The sequence below is a fragment of the Neoarius graeffei genome, chromosome 11, assembly GCF_027579695.1.
Source record: "Neoarius graeffei isolate fNeoGra1 chromosome 11, fNeoGra1.pri, whole genome shotgun sequence".
NCBI lineage: Eukaryota > Metazoa > Chordata > Actinopteri > Siluriformes > Ariidae > Neoarius > Neoarius graeffei.
In genome coordinates this window covers 68229566-68254577 of record NC_083579.1, presented here as the reverse complement: position 1 = coordinate 68254577, position 25012 = coordinate 68229566, and the positions used below count along the sequence as shown (strand labels likewise).

Below are 25012 nucleotides of genomic sequence, written 5' to 3'. Positions count from 1 at the left end.
CAGTCAATAATATTATTATTATTCATACACACTCGATGAATTATAGATTTGTTTTCCAAATTGTCACAGTCGCTCGCTAGTGCTGAAGTTTTACATGTAATATGTATCTTATGGCATTTTCAATTCACTGCGACAATTTACTGCAGGCGTCGCCAGCGAACAAAAAAAAAATGCTTCTGTGCATGCGCAGCAGAAAACTCTCACTGAATATTCGCATCAGCTCTGACGTGTGACGTCATGTTGTCTTGACGACCATGCAATATCGTAAACCATATTCAGCGCTCATTCTCCACTGGGTAGAGTGACTTTTAATACAAGTAGGATAAGCGATATGCTAACAGAATTGCATGCTGTCAAACCAAATGAATGAAACCTGATGGAAGGGAATAGAACATGTGTTTTTATTCCATCGAAAAAGTGTCCTGGATGTACAATAATTTGAGGCGATTGCTTCCCTTAAACATTAATTGCTTAACAGAAGTGATTACATGTTGCATATGATCGTCAGTAACTTTGCTTCTGTTTCAAGAGTGGTATAAATATGATTGGCCAACAAGAGCATCTCAACACTCAGTTCACCCGCTGATGTTCTGAAAACAATGCCGACATGTTCGGGGTACTCATATTTCTGATGTGTAGATACGTCACCCTAGATGCCGAAGCTCCATTATGACACATCACGTCTTTGGTTGCGGAACGACGGCACACGATGTAAAAATGCACACTGGTGCGGCTTCATCCCAGCTTTATTTGGTTTAGCGTAAATAACCAAAGCCGGAATATTGAGGTGTCTTCTTTACACAGCTATTGTGGAATACAACATGGGTTAATGATAGGACAGAGTCAAACGTCCTTTTAATTACACAGTCCTCACAAAAATAGTGTTTTCACAGCTTTTATTTTAAAATTTAAAAAAAAAAAAAGCCAAAAAACATTTATGGTGTGTGCGTGTGTACTTAAGCTTGCTACACACTGAGGACCAGGTAGAGTTAGGACATTTTTGGGAAGTGAGGACATTCTGGCTGGTCCTCACTTCTTCAAAGGGCTGTATGAGGGCTAAGATTTAGTTTTAGGGTTCAGATTAGATTTAGGTTAGGCATTTAGTTGTGATGGTTAAGGTTAGAGTAAGGGCTTAGGGAGTGCATTACGGCAGTGAGAGTCCCCACAAAGATAGAAGTACGTGTGTGTGTGAGAGAGAGAGAGAGAGAGAGAGAGAGAGAGAGAAAGAAAGAAATCCTACATGGTTTCTTTGCTGGAGGTGGCAGGGTGAGGCCCAAGTAGGTGCTGTTCTCTGTGTCAATCCTCCTCTTATACTTCTGTCTGCCTCCTCGGACACGATCCAGACGAACACCTGGATAAGCACAGAACAGCACGTTATACTCTCTCTCTCTCTCTCTCTCTCTCTCACACACACACACACGAATTCATGTCTACAGAGCACCAAATTGCATGCGCAATGATTATAACGATAAAATGTTACATTAACAGAGTAAATTCATGAATAAATTCATGAAAGATTGACAATTTAATTTACAACAACTTCTTTTTAATCCTATTTGCAAGGAATTCAGAGACACTTTGTGTGGTGCAACATTGTGTGAATCCGGAATTCTCTCTGCAAACAATTCACACACACACACACACACACACACACACACACACACACACACACACACACACACACACACACACACACACACTTAAAATTCTCTTAAGTAACATGATCAGAGTGTAAATAAATCATTTCATCTCCTTAACGGTCATTTAAAACCAAAGAAAGACAGAGAAAGCAGAAGTACAACAAACACACACAAACAAACCCTGACCCGGGTGTGTGACAGGTAGAGACGGAGAAAGAGAGAGGCAGTGTGCAGAGGCAGGCTGGTGCTTGTTGTGGTGGAGTGTGTCACAGGAGTGGCAGTACTCCATATGTGAGAGCAGTCTGCTGCTTCTGCTCCACTGTCCACTGCACAACAAACACATGAATATTTAAACAAAGGTCAATGATCTCACAGACCGGCCTTCTAATTATTTAGCTTTTCTGCAGAGCCGCTGAGCATGCTAACCATGGGGCTGAGACACTTACTCATTTCATATACACCCAGCTTCGCCACCGCCTATACACCCCAGTACGCATTACTATGCTGTGCTGTACACACGCACACACAGATATATACATGCACATACACACACATACAGAGTCCAATAAATCAGCCTGGTTTTATTTAACTAACTCTAGCAGGATGAGTGTAGAAGCTTATCAGTGCATTTCCCCTGCTTCCCTACTGGAGTCACTTCAGAGCTAATGTAGTGCAGTAAATGCCACAGTGCTCATCACAACATCTGTTATTTATTAGTCAATTATTTGATAAGAATGTTAATATACTTTTATATTTCATGCCATGCAAATCCATATCACTGTCGTTCGTGTAAACGCATACTGTAACAAAAAATCGGTTCTATTCATTTCAGATGAATTATTAACCTGAAAGTCAAAATTATGAATGCTTGGGATGAAAATAAAAGCACTCTAATGTTCTCCTGAGTTTGAAGCATGGTTTAAAGCTCACTGGTTTGAAGCATGTCCAACTACTTGAGCTGTCGAATGGGGGAGCACTTGCTAAATGATTTCATCACATTAGAATCGCACAGCTATGGGAAATGAGACTGGAGTGTTACTACTGAAAATTATGCTAATGTCATCCTGCTGTTGCCTTGGAAAAAAAAAAATCAACATAATATGCACGAACATCTCAGAGAACGACCTCAGACGAGGACAGGTGGGGTGAAATAGAGATGGAGGAGGAGGAGGAGAGAGAGAGAGAGAGAGAGAGAGAGCACAGATAAAATGCTTGACTCTATTATACTACCAGTGAAATCCACAGCAGAGTATAGTGAGGTGAATGATGTACAGTTCAGCTCTAGAGATTTTTGTTTAAAAAAAATTTACAGAACAATTGCGAGATCAAAAACCTCTATCTGTTCTCCAGAATGTTTACAGTCCCTGTAAAATTGCATCCTAGACATTTTCCAACATGGCCTGATATTCATCAATCATTTAATTTCCCTTGGAGGGCCAATTTCACTTAAAATAATCACAGACACAACAAAGGACAGCTGAAACAAACTGCATTATTGTTTTACCAGAAGAACGAGCTGATTTCTGCTACTTATATAAATTATTTGATTCCCTAGAAACAGAAATCTGATTAGGATTGTCTTTCAATTTCCTGACACTGACAACCCACTAACCTAATTACCCACTGGTCCCTATGGTCCTTCCCTTCATAGCAAACACTGGGAAATCATTTGACGGTTGCTAAATCGCAGTAAAAATCTCATTTCTCCTAACTGAAACTTTAATTTCACTATGATAATCGTCAAGATGGGCATTGCAGCAGAGAGCAAAGAGTAAATTACAATTTACAAAGTAGACGATTACACTATTCATGACATCACCACCTGACATCTAACACACTGCCCTCATTCTATATTAAATACAAATTGTAAGCTTTTATCCATAACCTACATAAACGCATTTAGGTGACCTGTCAAAGCACTGAAGTAAGTGTTTCACACGTGTTAGAGTTTCTTCCTGTTCCTTTGAACCTCTTGTTGAGCACGTGGCCCAATATGATTCCAGCACTCTGAAACATCCCATGTTCGTATCTATGTCACATGTTCGTGTCAGCCATGGCAAAGCCAGTGTGAAGATTCCGAGGTACATGGGTGCCTGTTTTAATTAGAACAGTGCCCGCCATAATTAACAGATGCTGACAGGAATTAAAGCTTGGCACTAGCCAGTCTCATTCAGAGAGGGTCAGAGAGAGAGAGAGAGAGAGAGAGAGAGAGAGAGTTTTCTAATGGAAAATTAGTGGCTTATCATAGGACTATCATGATCTCACTGATACTTCTTTGAAGAGGTAGAAGTAAGAGAAGCTAAAGGGAACTGGGAATTTGACAGTCAATACTTTTTAATTTTAAGTTGGGATTTGGCCAAATAAAAAAAAAATTAGATATATTATTGATTAAAATATAATAACTTTATAAAATATCATAAGTGACTATTAATATCGAATATTTATAATTAATTAATAATTATACAATAAATACAAAATGTATTAATATTGAATACCAAGTTCAATTGCTTTCTTCTCCAGAATCAAGCTTCCAAAATCAACTAAGTCCACTATAAGTGCGGTGAAAAAAATCAATCTGTGGCAGAAAACAAATTTGGAAACTTATCATTCAAGAACAGTGCAACAGAGGAAGTGATGAGCTAAACATTCTTGACACCAAAGATTACAACTACAATGTCATAATATGTCTTTAGCCAATTCCCAGTAGATATCACAACCTAAAAACAGTACAGACAGCCAGGTCATCGATGACATGCTGAAATGTAAATGAGGAACTGAGCATGTCACACTCTTTTCTTGTTCTTCAAGCATTGCTTCACTCAGATGAGACTACAGGCGCAGCAGCTGTAAGCTTAATCAACAAACGTGCGTGTGTGTGTGTGTGTGTGTGTTGTGCAGCTCTGACCGCTGCTGCTGGTGCAGAGCAGATAGCGCTTGGCTCTTGGGTGTCAGTTCTTCAAAGCAAGTGGGGTGCCAGTGGAGAGAAGAAGGGCTCAGGGCCAAAGTGTTTGGCATTTGCATGGGGATTATCCCCGTGCTTGGGGCCGGACAAGGGCCAGCTGACCCCAGGCTCCTCTTTCTTACAAAAACAATAATAATCCCTCTCCAACCACGGCCTCTACAAAAGGCCCTGTCCCCACTCACTTTGTGTGGGCCGGACCGAGAAAGCCAGTGACGGTTGGTGGGGAACCTTATTTTTGGGTCTATCACCTGTTCTGGGTGCCTGTCCCTTGGGAGCGGGGAAAGTGTCAGCATGGCTGGGATGGTTAGCAGTGCCAAGAGGAGCTTAGGCGGACTTGTTTTTAGCTGGGAAAAGCACAGGGCCATGTCCCAGGGCCAAACAAACCCTGCCTTTCATGGTTGCCGCCGCTAACCCCCTCGTCAGCACTATTTCACACGGCCCCTGACTGGCAGCTCCTGATGCCTGCAAGCATGCTGCGGCATTCATTCTCATGAGTGATGATGAGAAGGAACTGGAGGTAACCGACAGGCTGACAGGCTAAAAGAATAACCACTGAATCCTAAAAGATGTAAGATGCAGCAGGTTCCCCATACTCTAGTAGGTGAGGTGGCACTAGAGTGGCTCGTCACCAGACTGGAGGTGTGTGCTTCTGCCAGTGCTTCAGATGTTCGAGAACATTTTCATCCAGAATGACTGATCACATCTAACAGGTCTGGTTAACAATGAGCACACACTATGATCCTGTCCAGAATACATGCAGTCTTTCTGCAAGTTAACAACCTGTCAGCCTGGAATCTTTTGGAATCACAAACTGTGATGCACAGATGCATTACAAATCACAGTCATTACTCATTCAAATGCTTATGTCGATGCAAGTGATGACTTTCGTCAATTTCCATTAAGATTCGAATTAAACAGGAATTTTAAAACTGAAAAGGAAAAAAAAAATCACACCAACAAATACAGATGATGTACCAACCACCGGCTGGGTAGATGAGGTCGTGGGCTGCTGGTGACCTGAAGTACCCATTGAAGACTATTAGCCACTCTTGAGCACCCATTTGAATCCCAAAATGGGAAAACTGACACCCTGTGGCTTAGTGGCCTTCACAGGCATGCGCAAATAAGAACTACAAGACCACAAATGCACCATTTGGGACAGTGGCTCTCTCACCACACAGCACAATTTTGCTGCTCTCTGAATTCCTGAGTATGTTCCTTGATTCTTCTTGATTGAATTTAAGAGTGCATGTGTTTTGTCTCTCCAAGGCATGCATGAGTGCATGTGAATCATGCAGAGCTGCTTTCGGTTGTGGTTGGGCAGTCATTCATATGTCTGTCTTCCAGTAGAGATGATATACAATGTTTAAGGCCTCATGAAGAAGTGGGCCGCCTTGCCGGCTCCCTCCCAACCCTCTCTGGTGGAAAACATGTGTTATCGCCTGATGTAATCCTCTCACCTGTTAGGCTGAGGAACAAGCCAACTTCAGGGGAAATGGCAGCCAGACAGTTGACAGACACATACATACATACACCTCTTTACAGTGAGGGGAATGAGCTACTGAGGGTACTGGAAATCTTTTACAAATAGATCAGCTAATTTAATTCAGACTACATACTGGCACAATTTGGGTAATTAGGAAATGCAATTTCAGTCTGAACTACGGATGTAACTAAATACGTAAACGTATACAAGGTGTGATTAAAAAGGTCTGGGATTGTTCCTCTTGTGAATGAACAGAGTGCAGCAAGGTCATGTGCGTGCAACAGGAGCAGCAACCAGTAATTCTCTTGAGTCAGAATGCTATCACATTGTGCTGTTAATATCAGGACCTGTGTGACACACGTTTTTGTGAAAGCATACATGTGCACATTTGCAAATTGCATAACATGCAAGGATTTAAGATTGCCAACAGAAAACCTTGAAGTGCTTCAGCACGTTTATGACAATGAAGCAATGAGCTGGATGTGGTGTTTTGAGTGGCATTTATGCTTCAAAAGGAACAGGACGTCACTGGGTGATGACCGTTCTACGCCACTTGATGCACGAATGTCAATCAAAGCACCTTCCCCAGCTCATTGCTTCATTGTCGTAGGCGTGCTGAAGTATTTCCAGGGTCTCTATTGCGGATTCCCAGAGTTTGACACAGAATTTGATGTTTTGCTCTGGTCCATAGTAAAATTGCAAATTCATACGTGCTTTTTCTTCTTTTGGCTGCTCCTCTTCGGTGTCGCAACAGCGGATCATCATGATCCATATATTTGATTTGGCATAGGTTTTTACACTGGATGCCCTTCCTGACGCAACCCTCCCCAATGTATCCAGGCTTGGGACCGGCACTAAGCATGTACTGGCTTGTGCAACCCCAGTGGCTGGGTATTTTACCTAATCTGCATGTTTTTGAACTGTGTGAGGAAACCGGAGCACCCCATGCAGACACAGGGAGAACATGCAAACTCCCCCGCCGGCCGTGAGGTTTGAAAACCACGTGTAACACAGGTCTTGGTGTTGACAGCATGATGTCACTGACTGACAAAAGTTACTGCTTGCTCCTCTTGCATGCGCATGACCTTGCCATGCTCTGTTCGTTTGCATGAGGAACAGTCCCAGGACCTTTTGATCTTGAACATTATTCGGAATTAATAAGTGGGCAATTCTTCAGCAGAGAGGCCAAAATTATGAAATTATTAAGGTTGCCATAACTTGTCAGCTCAGTGATATTGCTAAAGTATGGAATCCAAGGCAAAATCTGGAAATACTGAAAATCATATTTAAAAATCATTATCCCAATTATAGCAGTGTCACGTCAGAGAAATCTTGGTTTGAATTTTAAGAAATGAAAGTTCAGTTTTTTCTGATGTAATTTCATTACTGACTTTTCTTTCCTCAGAAAAGATTTTGCATTCAGAGTTAAACATAGCCAATTTCTCTATGCTTTTTTAGGGTCAAAAGATACCCCATACAATGTGAAATTTTTATTTAATACCATTATCTTGAGTACTGCAACTAAAAAAAAAAAGTTTTGCTGTGAATGTAATTCCTTTACCAAAGAACTACCCAGGTAATATTTTCTAAATGGATGAATAGGAAATGTAGTATTAAGAAAGCCTGCCAGGTGCACAAAGCACTAGGTTGGGACTAGAGGTGTGCATATTGGGGACACAACAAAAATGTTGTGGGAGGATTGTTTTTACTTTCACGCAGGCATGAGGTTGTGATTTTATAAATGGAAACCATTCCCTTTGTCTATGCTAGAACACCATATCCAGCACATCAGACATATCAGAATGTCTGTGTTGTCTACTGAAGATTCATCTCTATGAAAAGCCTGGAAAATGCTCTTATTCCACAGTAAGAACAATAAGGGGTAGTTCTTTGGTAAAGGAATTACATTCACAGCAAAATGTGGTAACTTTTTTTTAGCTGCAGTACTTCAAGGGGTAGTGATGAATGAACTGAAAGTGAAGGCAATGCAGTCCTGGACAAGACCCAAAATGTTAAAAACAAAACAAGTCAGTAAAAGAACAACACCTCCGAGGCTTTGTTATGGGCTTCAGTATGGTGGTGGCTTCCATCTGTACCCCTCTTAAAGATACACAAGCTCGTCTGTACTTAAACCATATATGCAGAGCCATGGCCTCACTTTCATTTATAAATGCCTTGAGACCTCAAGAATGGCACAGGAGTAGTTTTAAGTGTTAATAATAAATCTAATATAGTAATTTTTACGATTAAAGTGATTTATATAGGTAGCGGTCTGAGTGAATGACCTTGACGTCCGTAACGTCACAGCAGGAAGTCTATCGGTCTCATCGCCATTTCCGCTATACTAAAACACAGAGCTGACTGCAACTCCGATCCTCCATTTTGAGCTAATTTATCGCCATGCCACGTAGATGTGTTGTTGCACCCGCCAGTAACACGAAAGAAGGTGGATTTATGTTGCATTCATGGCTCAAGAATGTTCAAACTGCAAAGATTTGGACGCATTTTGCGAGTTGTTCACGGGCACATTGAGCGCCTATGAAGTGGTCTCTCCTCTGCTCTGCACATTTTACTGAAGACTCGTACGAAACCTCTGATCTGTTGAGGAGCGTTAGCTGTAAGCCCGTATTGAAAGAGGGTGCAGTATCAACAATTAAAGAAAACTACAAGAAAAGGAAAAGTATTTATTTATTTTTTAAAGAGCAAAGTTCAGTTGCATCAGTTCACCCGGAGTGAGCTGAGGGTTGTTGCTAAAACCAGGGAGGGAACGGGACGTGACATATCGCTTGGGCAGTGACCTCCCCGTGGTTGTTGCTAAAACCGGTGACGTCCCATTCCGTCCTGGGTTTCAGTAATTGCCTGAGCCGAGCAGTAATGGTGGAGTACTCCGTATGGACAAAATAGAGAATGAGTGGAGCAGCCGTCTGATTTCTAAACTGGCCATGTGGTGCAAGGACAACAATCTCCGCCTGAACGTGGAGAAGACGGAGATTGTTGTGGACTTCAGGAGAGCGCACACCCAGCATGCTCCACTAACTATCGACGGTGCTGCAGTGGAGAGGGTGAGCAGCACCAAGTTTCTGGGTGTGCACATCTCTAAAGACTGCTTATTTCTTGTTTACCTGCTATACCTCAAGTGCCCTTGACTGTTTATTTTATGTCCTTTGCTCTAATATATATATATATATATATATATATATATATATATATTAGTGCTGTCAAAAATGTCGCGTTATTAACGCGTTAACTTGACTCAATTTTAACGGCGATAATTTTTTTATCGCGAGATTAACGCTCTGTGACATGATGCCACGCCCCGCACAGCCAGAGTCCTCTGCCCTCCCCCGAAGCGCCATGGTTCTCGGCTTAAGTTTTTCGTTTTCCCATCGGCGGCTCCAGCCCCACTTTGCAGTGGCTGTGACAAGACGTGTTATGCTCTGCAATAATAAAAAAAAAAACCATTGGTACAACCAGTGTTCGAACTATGCCGATATTTTCGGGGGGTCCCTTATTTTCCCTTGGGGGGGTGCTTGCGCTTGTCTCAGAGCGCGGCTCTCCATCGCGCGCTCACTTCGGATATGCAAATGCTTCCCGTTACACACGATTGCTATGTCAATAAACATCATTTTGCCAATATTTTAGAGACCCCCCAACATTTCACAAATCATGTTTTCAAGGGATCTCATGTCTGTTTCAGGGGATCTCGGATCCCCCGAGTACCCCCGTAGTTCGAACGGTGAGCAAGCCCATTCACTTTTTTATGCTGATAAGAGAATTACAATGGTTTTTCATGTGACAAAAATGTGCGATTAAATTGCGATTAATCGCGAGTTAACTATGACAGTCGCGACATTAATCGCGATTAAATATTTTAATCGCTTGACAGCACTAATATATAAAAATGTGTATGTATGCATGTGTGTATTCTTATCTCGCCCTTACATGGAAGAAGTGAATGAACGGAGAACTGAACGAACAACTGTAAGTCAGATTGTTTCAAAACAATCGGCCAAAAGGTCGGCGTTCAAGAAGCGAGAACACAGACGGGTAAGCTCCGACTCTCATTTGGATACAAAACAACAAAAACAACAAACACCACCACGTTGTTTACCTGCATTTAGATTAATACATGTTACTTGTATTGTGTGTTTAAGTTACCGGTATAAGATTATTTAATTTGCTTCAGAATGTGATTGTCTCAGTTCATCTGATTATTTAATTAGCCTTTTACGTTTTATCAGTGAAAATGCATGCGTGTACATGTATGTTGTATAAGTTGTAACACCTGTCCTGTTTTAATGAGAGTCAACCCACAATCAATGAAGTCAAATCAGTCTTAGTTGAGCAAGTCGGTAACGGTATTTCTTACTTTCACCATAAATTTTTATTTATATGACTTTGGTCTGTAGCTGTCAAAGGCCTCGGCCTTAAAACCGGTTACCGCTGTGATGTCACGCACTCAGGGCTGGCTGGCTCAGCGGGGCAGCTCAAATGCCAACTTTGCGGTCGATTTTAACTCTCAAAAATATATATTTTTTTTATTCCCATTTATGCAGCATACAAGAGTCAAGGATGGAGATACTATCCACTCAGAAATGTATTGAAAAATAAAGGTTCTGCGTATCTGCTTTAAGTTGCTGCCACAGCCATCCACACACCCAACAAGAGGTTTGCCTCAGCTCTTTCCTGACCATCCAGACTTCACCTAGCAATTTGTGGTAAAGAAGATACCTCTAAAATGGAAGCCAGTTAAGTCCAACAATATGCTTATATTTACGGTGCTTACTGACCCTTGTCAGATCAATGCTCCTGTGACAATTGGTTACATCTGCTGGCAGTTTGCCATCTGTAGGTCCAGGCCAATAACCGTTGGAAACTGCAAATTATCCACCCATGCTTGTCTTACCATGGACTGAGTTTATGCTCAGAGTACTCTTCTTAATCCTCAGGAGAATCAGTTAGAGAATTAATGCTCCTATATACTATGCAGTTCTCATGAGTCTTTTTAGGTTTGCTGTTCCTGGTCCACAAGCCTTTTTTTGCAGATCTGCCAAGTACAGTACGCTGGACATTGAGGATTCTCCAGCATACATCATCTTTAACTCTTAGAATAGCTGTTGAATCCAGTATCTGTGCCCTAGGAGATTTGTGGTATTGGGGAGCCATCTTAAGCACAAGCCACAGACATTCAGAACACTGCTCTGGTGTCAGTGTATCTCTGAAATCACCAAACAGACCTGCCTATTTCTCAGCCATAGGTCACCACATCAGTGCTCAGGTTCCTTAACCTCTGTATACACATTACTTAGCGTTCGCTGTTATCCTGTGCATGTACCTATTTTTTTTGTTAACAGTTTGGGTTCTGTAAAGGATTTACTTGCCTACATACGTTTAACTACATTCTACCTAAATGTCCAGGGTGGCATGGTGGTGTAGTGGTTAGCACTGTCGCCTCCCAGTAAGAAGGTTCTGGGTTTAAGCCCAGTGGCCAACAGGGGCCTTTCTGTGTGGAGTTTGCATGTTCTCCCCGTGTCTGCGTTGGGTTTCCTCTGGGTGCTCGCCCAAAGATATGCAGTTAGGTTAACTGGCTACTCTAAATTGCCTGTGAGTGTGCAGAAAGGAACTGGCTACCCTACTGCTGCATTTCTGGCTAAGCCAACCAAATATGGTTCGCCTCAAGCCTGGTTTGGCGACGACGACCTACTGTAAATGTCCATTTCTTTTGCCTTACATTTTTGAGCATGTTCGGCATTTTCTCCTTCAAATCTCACACTCCATGTATGGATAAGAGACATGTATGGATCTGCTAGTCAGTTAAAGCACTGCAGCCATTGGATTACATCAGTGTTAGCTCTCAATAGTATCTTTTCCTAACATCTCAGCTCTGATCCTCTTCCATTGATCAGAAGGGAAAAAAAAAAAACTGTAGTTCTTGACATCTGAGTAGATTTATTGATCACTTCCTCTTTTATACAGATGGGAGGAAATGAAGCAATTTCACAGGCGTTTCAGGCCGACTTCTGTTGCATATCTCTAAGAACAGCTACTGCATTACACTGTCTGACCACGCACCAAAACACAAGCAAATATTGTTACATCATACGATTACATGACTTCTCTATCATTTTAAAAAGGATAGATGTTTAATGATTTCATGCAAACAGAAGCTCAAGTAGTGCATGTAAACCTGAAATCTTTCATAAAATTTACATTTGTCTGGGCCTAGGACAATCCCTGGAATCTCAGAGGCTGACAGACAGTGCAAGAACAATTAAGTTCCACTGGAAGTTTATGGTCTCTGCTGCTCTTTCCACAAGCTGTATAGTTATAATTAGGCTTGATGGTGTCCATTCATTGCATGACCTTTCCACTTCTAACCTACTAAAAGAGCCCAGACTGGAGGCAGCCTTCTCCTCAGCAGTTACCAAGGTACAGGAAGAGAGTTTCAGAGAGATGGACACGGGTCTATGTTTTGTTCTTGTCTCCTTGAAATGCCTGATTGATTTCGCGCTCACGTAGCGTAGGCAGGAAGACAGACGCACGACCTTGCATTGAGGAGAGATACCAAATGCACAGTAAGATGCCTTTCACGTCTTCATATTCATTTGCAAAATGTATTTACTTATTTTGATAGTGTTTGGAAATTATAGGTGAAGGTGAGAGTGTGGGTACACATGGGCTGGCTTGGCACTGACATGGATGGAGCTTAAGAGCTTCGTGTTAAGTGCCACAAGTTACTTGTTCATAAGTAATAAGGGGTATGCTGAGGACAGAAGTGAAGTCACATTGAAGAAGAATGAAGGTATCTGCAAGCAGAATGAGGAAAGACAGGAGATATGACCTTTTCTAAATAATAGAGGACTAGAGGAAAATTAGAGGATATGTGCGGTGTTCGACACACGGCACTGTTCTCTGGCACAGCACCTAAATCACCCCACCTAAAAATCTTCTGTTAGCTCATGTGGTAATATCTGACAAATTTAGATATCTAGGTCCTGTAAGGAATACACTATTTTGAGTACCGTTTGGGGTGCATTTATAGACTACTCTTATTGAAAAATATTCCAGGGGCAAGACTAATCTAAACAACAGAGAGAGAGATGATACAGGCTCTGTTTGTTCACTCTTTCATTCATATGCGAAGGAGGACCACCAAGTCTAAATTGTAACAACTGTTAAATATAAGAGAAAGAAGGAATGAATGTAATGTGCAAAATTTCAACCACGTCTACAAATGTAATTCCATAGCCTAAGAATTATGTGAATTCTTTATGATTTTTCTCTCAGTGCATTATCCACTGCTAGAACATCCGCTGAGAGAAATATCTGCTCGTCATTCCATTTCTACTGGCCACCTACTATCATGTGTGGTACAGGACTATGGCCGTGTAGTCGGCTGGCTCGTGTTTAAGCTAAGCTTCATTTTTTGCACTGACACTGGTGATTCATTTATGACCATCTCTCCCTATTTTCTAGTCTCTTATTCCACCAGATAATATATTTCCATTAATTTTTCATCAGCTAGTAATGCGATTACTCCCTCATTCTCTCTCTCCCTCGCTCTCTCTTGCTCTCCCTCCCTCTATCTCAACATGCAGTTGAGAGATTTCGTTACCTCACTTAGGTCCATATAGATTGCTCTCTGCTGCTTTGAGAAAGAGCCATTTACAGACACTAAATGGATGGATTGGGTGTATTACACCACCACAACGGATATTCTATTCACCTGTTCTCAGTGTAGGCATGCAATGTTGCCTACATATGTATGACTGTTTCGTAAAGCACATTCTATAACATTCCTCTTACATTTCGTTAAAGATATAAATATGTAAAATATATTACTGAACCTGCATATGATCTCTGCATTCATGTTCACTTCTGTTTTCCATAAAAAATAAAGAATATTAAAAAAAAAAAAAATTTTAAATACATGTTGCTGGTCAGGCAGAGACAAACTAGCAAACACAAGCCCTCCAGTGAGCTGAACTGGAGGTAGAGAGAAACCTATCCAAGAAAAAAAAAATCCATGACCAGCATGTTTAATTGTCACTGAATTCCCAAGTGGCATGACTTTAAAAAAGCATCCACAGGAAGGGAGCTGAGATGTTCGGAAAACATTTAGCGGATCAATATGCCGGGGAGAGCTGAGAGCGACTGGAGTGTGTGTTCAGGGACCGTGCCGAAGCCCTTCCAGTCGGAATACTGTTACACTTCTATTAGTCAGATGCTGGGATCGACCTATTCAGCATATTTTTGTCTCTCTGTCCAACAGGCGCATTATTTACTGCTCTGTGGCTGGTACATGGGGGCGGACAGCTGTGCCATGCCAACAGAACCCCTAAACTCCGTTCTGATCTGGCAATAGCCCATTGGCAAATCAGCCAACCACTTTTTTTTTCTTTTTCACCAGCATCAGAACTGTTTCTTATTCTGTGTCGGCAAAATAACTCTCATGGCAGCTGTTTTGAATGCCAGCATGTTGTATTATCAAGTGAAAATTAGATACTAAGGCTTTGCTACCAGAGGGTTGGTAAAGCTGTCAAAGGGATAACTTTAAGCTTCGTTTAATGTCAGTACAGGAACAAAAATAGCATCCCGAGTATCGAGGATTACTCTGATTTGGAATTCCAAAACATTACAATAGTATGTTCAGACCCAGTCACGTGACACACTTCTAGTCATGTTGATATGAAGTTGTGCTGGAATAAAACATTCAATTCAAGAAGCCTGCAGGAAAATGTCTTTCAGATGGACAGAGGAAGAAAAAAAAAAACTAGAACATGATTTCCAGGTAGAAATGTCTAAGAAGCTCATTACCTTCCTTTAGCATGCCAACTTTCAGACACTTCATGAAGCGGCAGGCTTGACAGGACTTGCGTCTTCGCTTCGTGATCTCACACTCGTTGGTGGCTGGACAGCTGTACTCTATGTTACCTGAGCAGAAGAAGAGATAAAGAAAGATCAAACCTGTCTCCTTTTGTACCTGTTTTTCTTGGAGATCACATAAATACTGTACAAGCTTAATGTAGAATAATTCTTGGGAAAGTGTATTGCTCGTCATGGCACTGGGATGTATCTATTCAGACGTTACATCAATATATTCATCAGGTCAGATATTGTTCATCATTCATAATTCATGCATAAATCTGTAGAATGATCTCTTATTTTCTTCACTAAATTGATTTGGTCATAAGAGATGGCAGAAAGCAGAGAGAAGAACATGGAGGTAAGCAGAAAGACCAAATCAAATGACACACTAGGAGAAAACCCACTGACCTACCACAGACGACCTTTACTGGATAAGTCCAATTTGACATGAATCAAAAACACACTGTCATTGGTCTAGGTTTGGTTAATTCTGGGCCACTCTGGTTTGCTTCCTAAATGTACATCTTAAGCTTAACTGCTTGTACACAACCACAAAAGTTGACTTCATCTTCAAAAAGGCATTAAAACTGTCACTCTGAACAGAATCTATGCACTGCATTAATATCAGAAAAGCTGATGAAAGCTTTTCTTGTCATTTAAATATTTGTGACCAGAAGAGAGCAGAGTGGCAAAAAGTGTCCTGACCGTCAACGTCGTGAAATTCTGAGCAGTCATGATTCTGAGATCACGCCATGACATCCCTCTGCACTATCCAAACCCCTTCATCCACCAGCAACCAGAACCAGACTTGCACGCACCACCCCAAGCACTTTACATTATGTTCCACCAAATCTGAACCTGCTCCCACTGTGGAAGCCCCCCCACTATTTACATATAGTGTGTCTACTGCACTGATACATTATTCAAGTCAAGCACTTCAGCGCTTGATACAAATGAATAGGGGTTTCATTGGTACACAATAAAAGAGCTATTTCTGCTGTATGGTATGGTTAACAATAGCTAGAGTGCTTGATATACGATCCCATTCTACATGTGTCCATGTAGGTACATTTAACTACAGGGAGGCATTTCAATTAGGATGTGTATAGGTAATGGCAAGGGAGAGCTCTGAATGCAGAATAACAGCCCGCTATAAATGGGGGAATGATACGAAAGCACACCCACAATACCACAGTGGTTTAGCATGTGCGTGTTTTGAATATCTTTATAAAAACCTAGATGAACTGCATGTGGTCATCATGTAAATCTTAAAGCTTTTACATGATTAAGGCCGAATGCCATATTCAAAACCTGCAAAAAGATCGAAACATATATGGACTACAAGTTTCACACATCAATCTCTAAACGTGTGGAATTTGCTACTTGGATTTCAGGAAAAAATAAAAAATAAAAAACTTAGCATGTTATGTGATATATCCAGCTGATACAGTAGCACCACATTTACATTTCATTCCTTCAGCTTTGGCTCTATTTTTCCAAGCAGGAATAGCATTGCAATACACTACCATCGTTTCCTCTGTGTCCCTCCATTTCCCATTCCCAACTCAAGCAATTATGTTAACATTATTGCGCAGATCAAGTGGAAGGTCCCTAGATATATTAAATAATTAGAAATTCCACCTCTTATCTGGGTTATACAAATCAGTATGCAAATTCCACAGATCTCTTTGGGTTTGGAGTAAATAAAGGTGTGAAAATTAGTGTGATGATGTTGGATTGCTCCTCTTCCTGTTTTCCCTTTTGTTGATGTGAAAAATAAAACAGTTATAATTAAATATATTTCCGCTATGCTTTTTCGCTAGCTGAGGATTGGTAGATGTTTTCAACACATCTGTGCCCAGATTTGTTTTTTCATTTCCAGTTTTCAGAGACTGACTGAATCCAGTGTACTCTACCTAAAATTCTGCAACATATCTATGGTACAGTCTTTAGCACTGTCTTGGATTTGTCTACCTACATTAGTTAAGTGAAGCCTTCTTTGTCTTTCGGCTGCTCCCGTTAAGGGTCACCACAGCAGATCAATTTATGATCTGCATATTTGATGTATAGTTTTGTTTTTTTAACACCTGATACCCTTCCTGCAGCCTTCCCCAACCTATTCAGGCTTGGGACCAGCACTAAGCATGCACTGGCTTATGCAACCACAGTGGCTGGGCATTTTTATCTAACCTGAAGGTCTCTGAACTGTGAGAGGAAACCGGAGCACCTGGAGGAAGCCCACACAGACATGGGGAGAACATGCAAACTCCAAACAGAAAGGCTCCTGTCGGCCCTGAGGTTTGAACCCGGAACCTTCTTGCTAACCACTACGCTAACCGCTGCACCACCGTGCCACCCTACATTAGTTTAGTGAAGTTCAAAGTCACTTCACGGATTCAAGTCACTTTCTGCAACACCAGACTGAAATGGTGCATGAAAAATTGCACTTTCTATTGTTTTGCATCTGTTCCTTATTGTTGAATGCATCTTGTGTTTCACTGTTGGTAAATGAAGCCTGTATCCTGGCTGCCTGACTGGCACAATTTATCAGCACAGCAGGAAGTCCTGCAAGTCCCTTAGGATGTCCAGCTTGCTTCAGTTTACCTGTTACACCTATGGACTCCAACTAAAGCTCTGCTAAAATACATCAATCCATTAAAATCCACTGGCCATGCATGTACATCCAAAGTATACTCAATACGTGTTCAATTAAAAAACAAAAGAACAACAACAAAAAGCAGCTCAAGATTTGAGCTCAATATTTTCTACAGGGTCAAAAAAAAGCAGACAGTTTTGTTGCGAAACACTTGTCTACAGCTCGTGATACAGGGGGAGCTACATAACAATGAAGGACTCAGTGAAGCAATGTTTACTGTTTAGTATCAGTTATTTAAAAAAATATATATAGTTAAGTAAATATACAGATTTTTTTTTTTTAAATCCTTAATTTAACCATTTTCAGTTGATTTGGTTTTATATTAAGTGTTATTTTATGAAGCAAAAATACTTGGAGTGGGGAAAAAAAAAAAGATTTAAAGCAAAGAACTTTATCTTCTTAATATTTATCTGTCTCAATTTCTTTTATGGCTTTTCAGGACCTGTGCCAGGGCATGGTGTGGGGCAGACTCGGGGCGAGTAAGTAAATTACAGTAAAATGGCAGGTATTTCTCATCAAAATCTAAACTGACTTTTACAGGCTTACTGTCAAACTCTATTACTGGAGAGAAGAAAGAGTGGGGCAGTTGATATGGTTTAGTTTTCATCCTTTACTTGCGTTCTAAGTGAGTAGGAAATTAGAAGTAGAAGATGTATGGTGTTTGATTGGTGATGTGCACAAGGTGTTTGGGACAATGGGGGGGGGGAGGGATCAAGATGGCGGTGGTTGTGGATGGATGGTGATCAGAGATGACATTAATTTGGGGCTTGGCTTTGACTGATGTAACTATCTCAACGTGCAGGTTCAAAAAGGCTTCACAGTGCATGAATAGGTGACAGGAGATGGATTTGCCGTCCACCTTTGTGTTGAAAAAGTAAGGCCAGTGGAGTCTTTGTCTGTAGGGAGGTGGAAGGTTGGGATGAAGTGAACCGAAAAAGAAAGCTAAATGAAGCTAGGAATGAGGGAGAACGAGGGAAATAAAGAATGAGAGCAAATCTCTGTTCAACTTTATGACAAGGTATTCTTCTCTCAGTGTGATAACACATGCTAGGAGATACCATCCTACATCGATAATTAGACAAAAATACTGCAACATATTGTGAGTTTATATTTCCTTTGACCTTTTTTCGGCTTGGTATTAAAATACACTGGTTTATAGAAAAGTGCTGCCTCAGTTCAGGAAGGTGTAGAAAGAGATAAAGCACATGAAATATGGAACAATAAAAAGTTTATTCTAGGTTTGGATACACAACATGTATCATCATGCCTTTATTTGCAGGCAGTGTGATGTTTTTTTTGGGGGAAAAAAAAAGCACACAGCATATACTGTATTTGCTCAGGTACGACTTCTGGAGAGTTTAAACGCCTGCAGTTCACCTGCTATTCACCGTGAGGCTTTAGATCACTCTCTTTTAACAATACCGTCTTGGTGATAAAGAGGCAAAAGCAGCATGTGCAGCTGTGACAACTCATTTTTCAATAAGACTCGTGAATGTGGAGAAGGTATTACATGTTTGGCAGTAAAAAAGCCATTTTGCAGTGGCGTTAAGGCTGAATGGAATTGATTAAAATGACAAGGCAAATTAAATGCCACCTCTCCTGCTTTGTCCTCATTAAAGGGACGCCGGCTCACACTTACAACCCTCGTCAGGCTCATTATTTACTTAATTAATCACGTCTAATTCACATCACTTACCCTGTTTTTTCCTTTAAGTGCTCTTTGTCTGCCCATTCTCTTTCCCACTCATCCTCTCGGCCGCCCTCTATGCTCTCTTTTCTTTTTTACTTTCTTTTCCTCCCAAAATCCTCCCGTGTTCAGTCTGGGACCATGTCTGCTTATTATGCCATTAGCCCGCCTCTCTCCCGCTCTTTGAAAAGAGCAGCAGTGTCCCTCTCCAATCTAAAGAAAGTCCTCAGGTTTTTTTTTCCTCTTTCCTCTTTTTTTCCCCATCCCTTCTTCCTTCCTCTTCACTGAAATTACCCAGCGACGCGTGCCTGCGTTTCTAATTGCGGCGGTTGTCCCCAGAGACAGCCCCCTCCCTTTGGCCTAATGAAAAGCCTCGGCCTTAATTACTCCTTCTGAACGCTGATTGTTATTGACAAAACTCCTGTGGCTCGGACAAACGGCACAAGATTAGGTCCATTACAGGCAGCCCTCCAAGAGAAAGAAAGGAGCAAAAGAGAGGGAGATAGAGAAGAAAATTTCAACTTGACATAGAGAAGAGGAATAAGCAGAAAGGTCTTTGACATTTTCTTTCTTTTCTTTCATGGAACGTTCCTCTTCTTAATTGTTCAGGCCATCACTCCACTTAAAATGGCTCGTTCTTTCAAGGGCCTTTTTTTTTTTGGTCTCGCCAGTGTAATAGCTTTTGTGTACCTCGCTGTAGCAGACTAAAAAGCCTGTTTCTAAATATGTGACTTGAGGGAAAATACTCATCTTTTGTCAATATAGGAGATTGCTGTGGAAATGAGTGCAAATAGAAGGATTTGGACGAAGGCAGCTGTTTGTCTGCAAAAAGGTACATAGACTGTTTAAAGCTGATAGGACCACTGGGCCAATTTCAACATCGTGGACAGAACAGAAATCAAACACCTGAATAATAACTGCAACTTTTCCCATTTGTAAATGCACACTGAATCTCTGTCCACCACCTAACAGTGATATTTAGTACACTAAATCACAGCCAATATCCTCTTGTGTAATAAGGCCACTCAGTCCTTGAGATATGCATTAGCGTTACCATGTTGTTAAAGGTTTACAATGGCAGAGCAATGAGATCAAGCTGTAATTATGGGTAGTCATGCTTTATTCTTACTCTCCTAATGCACACACACATGCACACCTATGTGAATTCATCTGATTCATCTGATTCATCTGGGTGACAACACACTGACTGTACTGCCTGTGCCAAACCAATATGACCTCACTGCTGGCCGTTGTTACCTACACTGTATGTATCAGCCAGCGCACAGATCATTTAGCTCAACATGTGCAAATGACGAACAACACTCACACAAATTAAACCTCAGTTAGGCCACACCAATTCAATTAGTTGGTTCTCGGAATCGCCACTTGAAGAAAATGCAAAATGAAAAAAAAAAATCGAAATCAAACTCTCGCCAACAGAAAACGTCACGTGATGTGAGGTCACGTGATGTCAAAAACCAATCAAATCGCCCCTTTCACTTTTGATAAAGACTTGTGGAAGAAACATGCCTGTGGAGAGCAGTCCTGCAAAGCCTGTGTTTGTGATTGTTAGGATATTCAGCGAACAGAAGCGTAAAATCTTTGACAGGTGTGTTGAAATTCTGTTTACTGGTTTGCCTGTATTGTTTGGTCTATTTCCACCGCTAATTTTACCATCAGAGCATTTTTTGTAATTTTATTTTTATTTCGCCCGCTTGCTTCATATTTTTCCTGAAAAAATCCGAGAACCAACTAATTAAATTGGTGTGGCCTTACCAAAAAAAAAAAACAAAAAACCTCACAGATGCACATACTGCACTTGAAAACACGCGGAAAGTGTGATTCTGACTTATCCAGTACAAAAATAGCATATTATGTTTATATTGCTGCACCCTGAGATTCTGAAATGCCTTGAAATATATAAAAACTAATTGCTGTACTTGTGTCATGTGTCAATTTGTTTTCTTTTTTTAAATCACTATAACGACACGATTTATTAAAACATCCATTAAAGGTTTATCTGAATGTGGTTTATTAAAGTGTTTATTTGGAAACTGCAATCTTATGCAACGTCAGTACTGTAATTTTCTGAAAACAATTCATTTCAAATCATTTAGACCTAAGTGGCTTTATGCTATTTGAAGTAACAAAGGCTGGAAACCAATGAAAAAAATGTATTGTCTTTGATTTTTACTCATGTCCGGTCAGTTTGGTCATCTGATCATGTGTCTGTGTAATTATACACATCATGCAGACAAGCAAACGAATTGATTATGTCGATGATGTCATCAGTGTTGCCAAATGGGACACGATCTCTGTGTGTGTAGTCAGTGACTGAATGGAGTCGCACCATTCAGAAATCTAAATATCTACCTATTATTTTAAATAAGAACAATTTTATTTGAATGCTAATGTAGGAGTAATTCAGCACGAGTTTTACTGCTTATAGCATGTTATATGCATCACTACCTTGTATGGTCCTTTTGAAGAAGGCTTTGCAGGCCTCGCAGGAGGCCACGCCATAGTGGTAGCCAGAAGCGATGTCTCCGCATACCAGACACAGCCGTTTGGGGATGGAGTTGAGCATGTACTCGCACTTGATTGGGCCCGAGTCGTCAAGCAACGTGCTGGAGCAGTCGTCATAGCGCTTGCGGCAGCCGCTCCCCGCTGCACCGAGAGGTCCGGCCGGCGTGAACATGGGCGGAGAGTCAAGGCCGTTGGAGTGGCTGTGAATGGCACTGCCGTAGCCGCCACTGGCGTCTGAATGTGCCCCGGGACTTGGGTGGCTGGCCGTGTCCACCAGTGAGGACGGACTGGACGGCTCTGTCTTTATGTATGAGCCACAGCTGGAGGGCAGGTGCCGCTCCTCAGCGGCCATCCTGTTCAACAGCCTGAGAGAAGAAGAGAATAAAAAAGAGCAAATTCAATATCCACAATTTGAATATTCCAAATGAACTGTCCAGATCTACACACACGCACTTTTTTTTTTTTAATGTACACAAGTCTACTGTCACGGGCATCGCTAGAAAGTGATAAGGAGGCGTACTTCATTTTATATTACTCAAGCATAAAAAGAAATGCATTATTGTGAACTCGCAACAGAAAGAGATGCTTTCATGCAGCTTTGAAATGGACACACATTATAAATATTATGAAGAACATCAGTGTTTGTGTACACAAGCTTGTTCAGACATTTCCTTTTCTATAAGACTTGCTGTCATAGTAATCTAATCATCGAGCTCGGATTCTGAGACAAATGACAGCATGCTTATACTGTAGATTAAGTGTTTAAAAAAAGAAGAGAGGGAAAAAAAAATCTACCCATATTTTGCCAAAGAATTATGAGCTCAGGAATGTAAAATTCAAATCAAGGAGAAAGAAAACAGAAACAGAGATAAGATTGATTCGAGGTGTTTAAACACAAACAAATCCAGCAAAATTTATTGATTGACTGATGATAAAAAAAAATGATCATCCATCCATCCATCCTGTTGCATATATATGCTACACAAAAGGAAAAAAAATAATTCTTATCATAATAAGAACGCTGTACATTGGATTACTCATATGTTAGTCTTAGGCGGAGACAAGGGGTGAGAGGTCAGAGTTTCCTCACATTATCGAAATTGAGCTTCACGTAGCTTTATGCAAATCAAGTTGCTGGGGCTAGTTTTTGAGTGGCAGGCCCACACCCCAAGCATTTTGTTTTAGTGTATTAGCATAATTAGCATACTGCTAACTAATGGCAAATATTGACACACAGGAGCTTACAAGTCACTGTCATGATTCCCCATCATCAGCAAAACAAAGTGTTTCTTTCAGGTAATATATAAACAAAGAAAATGCAAAGAAACCAAAGAGCTTTGAAGAAAGGAAAGAGGAAACAAATATGCTATAGGACAGAAAATAAATGTATATCCCTTTTCTGTCACTCAGCTGTCACTCTCTCCATCCCTGGCTGATTTAATTGTAAGTGTGGGTGACTGGAGGGTTCAAGGCCTGGGGTCACGGGGTCACCCTTACTTTCTCATCCCGGCTTCCCATGTCTGCGAATACAGGGTCAACGTGTCAAATTAAATCATTGCTAGGCTTTTCTCTCTCTCGCTCACCATGTATATTCATTGCAGACACAGCTGCCATCACCTCTGGAAATTCAGAAAAAGGTTAACTGCTAAAATAAATAATAAAAATCTGCCTCATGTTAAAACCGTTGACCTTGCAGAATAAGACCTTTGACTGAGCAATCGAGGGTGGGGGGTTGCTGGAATACAGTAAGATTCATCTTTTTAGTCCAAAATTTTTTTTAAAAATAAAAAAAAAAAGTTTGACATTAAAACCATAAGTGTAAAAAAATAAATTAATAAAAAAAAGTGTGTATGTATGTGAGAGAGAGAGAGAGAGAGAGAGAGAGAGAGAGAGAGAGCACCTTTTCACACATTCACTATTAAAAGCTATATATTTAAAATGTCAGAATGCATGACATTTCCATTTAGCCTTTATTTCTCAAATTCAGGGGGACTTTGGGGGGGGGGAGGTCAAAGGCCAAGGGTTAGTGTGGAGGTGACACTTAACATAATTGCATAAGTGTTTTAACTCCCAGCACTGGATTCATAATGAAAATATTGCTCTGGATCAACGCATCATTCTCACACCACGAACATCACACCTTAAATAATCAAACTCTTTTACCGTTGACTTTTAAACTTAATTCAAGTTGTAAGCACATCAAAAATGTTGTGCAAGATAATAGCAACCTTCACGAAATCCCAGCATTTATGCTTAGAATTCCCTCTTCCCTGTGCTTTACCTCACCATGCTCTGAGTACCACATTGAAGACCTTTTTCCTCTTTTTTTCTCCACCTCCCCCTTTTGATCCCCTGTACCCCCCATCAAAATTCATGCTGAGTTGTGGCCACAAAAGCATAATGTTCAGTTTGAGGCTAATCTGATTCCTTGCAGTGGTCCTAACAGAATTTTAGCTGCTGTAATGTCATTGTGCCACGGCGGCGGCGCTGGAGATTAGCTGCTCTAATGATCCCATGCCCTCCATGTTCCTGTAGGCCACGGTCGAATGCTGAGTCTCTCACCCTCAGTGCCATCTTGTTTCTCTAACCTCACCATGCAATGGCAATCCTTACACCTCTTATAGAAAAAGGTGCCCCTGCATGGCAACTAGAAACACCTCAGTACAGTTAATGCAGTTCATATAAAAATTCACAAACAAATTCTGAATTTTTGTGTGCGCGCTGTGTCCACAATTCCTTCACAATCAAGTAAGCAGAATGCAGTCCACCAAGCTCTTGCGCGCTCTCTCTCTCTCTCACACACACACACACACACGGTTAGAGCGGGAAGTCCTTTGCAGACAGGGCGCTATCAGATGGCCCTCTGAGGAGGCAGGGGGATCAGTCAGAGGACCCCAGGCGATGTGCCTGATAAGGGTCTGGCCTGGGAGCAGCCACTGGAGGAGGAACTCAATTAACTCCTGACAGGCACTCACACTCCTCTGGGCTCACAGGCAACAGTCAAGCCTCGCGGGCAGCTGCCACACTGCCACGTTGTCCTTTTCCTCTGGAGGCAGCGAGTGGTGCAGAGAGTTCACACTGAGGCAAAGCAACATTTACAGCGGGGCAAATTTACTAAACAGCGAGTATAAAGTGATTGAATCAGTTTTCACAGTGAAATGTATTTGACAAGCACAACAAAGCGCAT

The 25012-nt window shown here is 41.2% G+C and overlaps 1 protein-coding gene across 1 annotated transcript in view; it reads right to left on the bottom strand.

Annotated features, from left to right (window-relative positions):
- The window catches only part of esrrb (estrogen-related receptor beta), an 80816-nt gene that overhangs the window by 25625 nt on the left and 30179 nt on the right, over window positions 1-25012 (bottom strand). Inside the window, exons 3-5 of the mRNA XM_060933160.1 lie at window positions 21769-22190; window positions 14906-15022; window positions 1241-1351 (exon numbers count right to left, since the gene is read on the bottom strand). Coding sequence (XP_060789143.1) covers window positions 1241-1351; window positions 14906-15022; window positions 21769-22177 — 637 coding nt within the window. The 5' untranslated portion in view covers window positions 22178-22190. The remainder of the gene's footprint in view (window positions 1-1240; window positions 1352-14905; window positions 15023-21768; window positions 22191-25012) is intronic.